Below are 2,139 nucleotides of genomic sequence, written 5' to 3' on the forward strand. Positions count from 1 at the left end.
TATTATACATGAGGTCGTATTATACATGAGATTGTATTATACGTGAGATCGTATTATACATGAGATCTTATACATGAAAAAATACGGTAGTTTCATTTGTTTCAGTTTTAGTTAGGTTTACCTTGCAGCCAGCGCCAGGCCAGCCGCCAAATAAACAAAAGTAAACTCTCCAATTAACTTTAGGACGCGTGCACCCACCCCCACAGACCCCCACAGATGAAATTAGAGGACATTTTGACAAAAAAGACCATTACTTATTTTATTTTGTCCACAATTTTGGTAATAATAAAGGTAAAAATAAAATCAATAACATTTTTTAAGCTCAAAGGAAAATGTCAATTAACACAGCTGCAGACTGTTTGTATATACTTATATATAAAGGATGTAAAATATAAGTATGAGCATTTATATACACTTCATTTTCATACAACACATACTTTGCTTAAAACTTCAGCATTAACTGTTGAGTCCACCCTGTTTGATAACAAAATATCTCAGAAACAACTCATGAGATCTGAATGAAACTCAACTACAACTGACTGCATGAGACTACACATGGTTTTAAAAACTGAACCAAAATAGATCCGACTCCTTTCATTTTCAGCATCTCAGTCTGAAACCTCTGAATTAAGTGGTGGGCGATATGCATTCCTTCAAAGAACCTTTACTTGTGCTGCCAAGTTTTTCATTTTGATGGCTGAACATTTTGCAGCCTTAAACCTTTCAAATTGACAAACTGCACCCTTCAATCAATAAGCAGACAGTTCTGAAAAGACCGTTTTCCTTCCTGCTGATTACCTTTGATTCAGCATTTGCTTTGCATCATGTAAAACAGGGTAAAAATAGATCTGAATATTTTTTACAGATGTATTTTTAAGTCCAAGTATGCATAAAAAGATCTGTGTTCTGCTACACAGCTCTTTGTGTCCTGCAGCAGCAGCATTATTCATGTTTTCTAACTGTGCTGTGTAAAACCACGTGTGACATAATATTGGATGCATCAGCTTACACTGTCGATACGGTGTCCACTTAAAATGGGTGTTAACACAGCGCGTGTTCATTTGATTCAGCTGCAGAGGAAATCGGAGCCCAAGGAGGTGGACGTGGCCTACGGGAAGAAGGTGAAAGACATCAGCTGCAGAGCCAAAACTGCAAAGGAGGAGTGGAAAGAAAGGGAGGCCTCCACCAACCAAACAGTGCCAACAAGGGTTAAAATCTTTGAGGGAGGGTCAGTCAAGCACAGTTTATCTCTTTGTAATCACTGAAAAACTACAAATGTTAATGTCATATTTGACTTTTTCTAGGTACAAGTCCAATGAAGACTACGTGTACGTCCGGGGCCGAGGCCGGGGCAAATACATTTGTGAGGAGTGTGGAATCCGCTGCAAGAAACCAAGCATGCTGAAAAAACACATCCGAACCCACACAGATGTGCGACCGTACATCTGCAGGGTGTGCAACTTTGCTTTCAAAACTAAAGGTGGGTGAATATAAAAAGTCTAATCAAAGGATCTGCAGGGAGGATGCAGAGAGTATTAGCAGGGGCACAGCTAGAGGGGTGAGGTGGGGGGCCAGGTCAGGATTTAAAGGTTTACTGATATCCCCCTGAATAGACACCTCTATATCCATCTACCTGATCCACTGACTGTACACCAGCAGCTCATTATGTTTTAGAGTCAAACCAGTTCAAGATGGCACCACAGCTTAGCTGAGAGACGTCCCAGCACATCTGTGACGTGTTTGTAAATTTCACAGATCAAGTGACATTTGTGTTGAGTTAATGACGTAACTTATTCTCTTTCTTTTTTTGACAAAACAGATAGTAAAGCTTTTATTAGCTATTATTATCTAAACAAATGTCCAAATTAAAATAAGAAAAACAGGTGAAATAAAAAAACAGTTGCTAAAATTAGCAAAAGAATAGAGTAGAATAGAATAGAACTTTAATTTCCATCACTAGCTGCATTTCCATTGACCATGAAAATGCGCAAATTAGAATTTCAAAAATAAATTTGCTCAATGGAAACACATCAATTTTGAAAGAAAAATACGTTTTTCGACAAAATGTTTTTGCGCTACGATGAGGTGGTTTTTCGGCCGTATCGAAATTGATGTTTTTCACAAAACTGCAATGGAAAC

The 2,139-nt window shown here is 38.1% G+C and overlaps 1 protein-coding gene across 2 annotated transcripts in view; it reads left to right on the top strand.

Annotated features, from left to right (window-relative positions):
* Positions 1-2,139, top strand: part of hivep2b (HIVEP zinc finger 2b) — a gene marked incomplete at its 3' end in the record, with an annotated part of 49,169 nt that overhangs the window by 41,868 nt on the left and 5,162 nt on the right. For both annotated transcript variants that reach the window (XM_014028219.1, XM_014028218.1), the window contains 2 exon segments: positions 1,071-1,228; positions 1,305-1,480. In XM_014028219.1, the coding sequence (XP_013883673.1) occupies positions 1,071-1,228; positions 1,305-1,480 (334 nt within the window).

The sequence above is a fragment of the Austrofundulus limnaeus genome, unplaced genomic scaffold, assembly GCF_001266775.1.
Source record: "Austrofundulus limnaeus strain Quisiro unplaced genomic scaffold, Austrofundulus_limnaeus-1.0 Scaffold728, whole genome shotgun sequence".
NCBI classification, from domain to species: Eukaryota; Metazoa; Chordata; class Actinopteri; order Cyprinodontiformes; family Rivulidae; genus Austrofundulus; species Austrofundulus limnaeus.